We start from the raw sequence: 2487 nt of genomic DNA on the forward strand, positions 1-2487 counted from the left end.
AGGAGTGGAGGAAAGTACTTTACAGTGTTTCACATTACGTAGGTCCGGTCATTGAGAGCAAGGAGTAGGTACTAAGTACCCATCTCTCCACTAGATGCACTCAGCATTTACTTATCGATTCATTATTTTATCTTGAGGCTCATAGACTTCAGTTCTCCTTATAACTTGTGACGTTTACTGTGTTTTCTTCGCTGTCGAATGTGTCCAGCGACGAAGACATGCTGCTGAAGACAATTACAGAGTGGGTAGCGAAAGATGGAAAAATGTGTCAAGAATTTGTAGGACCAGCTAAGACTAGTTAAGGCATCCAACAATAGGGAGAAGAATTTGCAGCAACTACATCTACTTCAGGTGGATCGATAATGCTTGTGAGAAAGGTTAAGTATGATGTATTTATTAACCATCGAGGTCCTGATGCCAAATGTACACTCGCCATAGCTATCTATAAAATGCTCACAGGAATGGGACTGAAGGTTTTTATGGATGCAGAAGAGCTTAAGTGGGGGGGTCACTTTCCTAGTGTACTAGAAAAAGTAATAAAGAGTACCTGGATTAACGTAGCTATATTTTCAGAGGACTATGCAACATCCAAAGGGTGTTTGCGAGACCTTTCGTTGATTAGCGGAAGAGAAGGCAGTAAGTTTGTTCCCATTTATTACCATGTCTTTTCGTATGAATTAAGATATATTGGAAAGGGAAGCTATGGTAAGGCATTTGGGCGGCACCATGACAAGGGTAGATATAACCAAGAGAAGCTGGAGGAGTGGAAGGAAGCACTTCGCCATGCTTCATTTTGTGCGGGTCATATCGTCAATAGCAAAGAATAAGTACCGATTACTCCAATCATGGCAGTTAATCGAAGTTCTTGTTGATACATTCTTTGCATGTTTCCTTCCTCATTTTCAGGCTCACGGACTTTTTAAATCGATATTTTCAAATCTGAAGTTTATTATGTTTCCTTTGCTGTTGGATATCTCAGCGACGAGGACATGCTCCTGAAGAAGATGATGGATTTGGTAATGAAGGAAGGTAAAGAGGCTCAAGATTTCAAATTAGGTAACACTCGTCCAATCATTCACCCACGAGGTAAATTGGCATTTCTTTGTGGTAAAATATATGCAAGGCCTACGAGAGATGTCCATTACAACGTACACATTAATCATTGCGGTCTTGATGTTAAGCGTTCACTGGCCCTAACTATCCATAACAAGCTTAAGGACATGGGACTGAAGGTTTTTCTAGATTTAGAAAAGGTTAGATTGGGGGATCACATCGCTGGTGTAATAGAAGAAGCAATAAGCAGTTCTAAGATTCATATTGCTATATTTTCCATGAACTATGCTGAATCCCCTTGGTGTTTGTCAGAGCTGACACTTATGCTACAGACAGGCACTAGAATTGTTCCTATTGACCCTATGGATGTCCGATATGCTAAAGGGGTCTATGTTCATGCATTTGATAAGCATGTAGAGATGGGAAGATATGACTCAAAAAATATTTTGGAGTGGAAGAAGACGCTTTACAATGTGTCATTTAATGTAGGCCACATCATTAAGAGCAAGGAGTGAGTACTAATTTCTTGACCTTTTATTTATCAATGCATCCTCTACAATTTTCTTTTATATTTTATTAGAAACAAAAAAAAAAAATTGAGAAAAAATTACTATAAATTTGTGAATCTTGAAAGGAAAAGTTTGGCTTTATTTTTTCTTTAATAAATTTTGTCTGGAGATCAACCTATCGCATAATAATATAATATATTGAATACAATTTAACGTACATACATTTAAAAATTAAATAATGATGAAAGCAGTTTTAAAATAGAGCTCCCTTTATGCTGAGTATTCTGCAGCCTTTCATTTAGTTTTACAAATCCTGTACATACAGATGTAATCTTCTTGAGCAGCATATCCTCATCTCTCCACATATATAACAACAAAATGTGAAAAAATAAACATTAGACTTTAAAACTTTTGATTACACTTAATACGAAATACAAGAAAAAAATCAAACATCTAAACCTTATCTTATAAGAGTTTAACTATGTAATTGATAAGAAATGAATAGTTAGGGACTCATGCTCAATCCTTTCTATGAAGGATTGGACTGAGATGCCATGAAGCACCAAAGAGTGTTTCCTTTGACTTCCAAAGATGCTTTGAGGTGAATCTACCCTTCTCTTTAAGTCATTGAAAGGCATCCCAAAAAACTCTTTTTGTATATCAAAAATGTTTAGGTTGTACACCATGGAAAATGGGAATAATCTGAGCACAAGTTTTGGATTTCATAAATGCCAGCTCTCGCAAGCACCACTTTGATTCTGCATAGTTCATTGAAAATATGGCTATATGAACCTTTCCTCTTTTCATTATTGTTTCTAGTATACCGGGCATGTTATCTCCTGATATAATGTGAAACTTTGAAATGTACTTTCTTCCAATTGCGAAGCTTTTTTGAGTTGTATTTGCCTTCTCTTTTGTATCACTC

General features: G+C 36.5%; 1 protein-coding gene across 1 annotated transcript; it reads left to right on the forward strand.

Annotated features, from left to right (window-relative positions):
* Positions 1-362: 362 nt before the first annotated feature.
* LOC149544152 (uncharacterized) lies at positions 363-1568 on the forward strand. The gene is made up of 2 exons (XM_089795909.1): positions 363-636; positions 946-1568. The coding sequence occupies exons 1-2, from the start codon at positions 363-365 to the stop codon at positions 1566-1568; spliced, it is 897 nt and encodes a 298-aa protein (XP_089652035.1).
* Positions 1569-2487: the final 919 nt, after the last annotated feature.

This window comes from Cupressus sempervirens, chromosome 8 (assembly GCF_028749045.1).
Source record: "Cupressus sempervirens isolate cs-2001-9-10 chromosome 8, ASM2874904v1, whole genome shotgun sequence".
NCBI classification, from domain to species: Eukaryota; Viridiplantae; Streptophyta; class Pinopsida; order Cupressales; family Cupressaceae; genus Cupressus; species Cupressus sempervirens.

Coding starts and splice junctions, on each gene's coding strand:
- LOC149544152 (XM_089795909.1), top strand. CDS start 363: ATGCTTGTGAGAAAGGTTAAGTATGATGTATTTATTAACCATCGAGGT. Junction 637..945: donor GATTAGCGGAAGAGAAGGCA/GTAAGTTTGTTC, acceptor TCAAATCTGAAG/TTTATTATGTTTCCTTTGCT.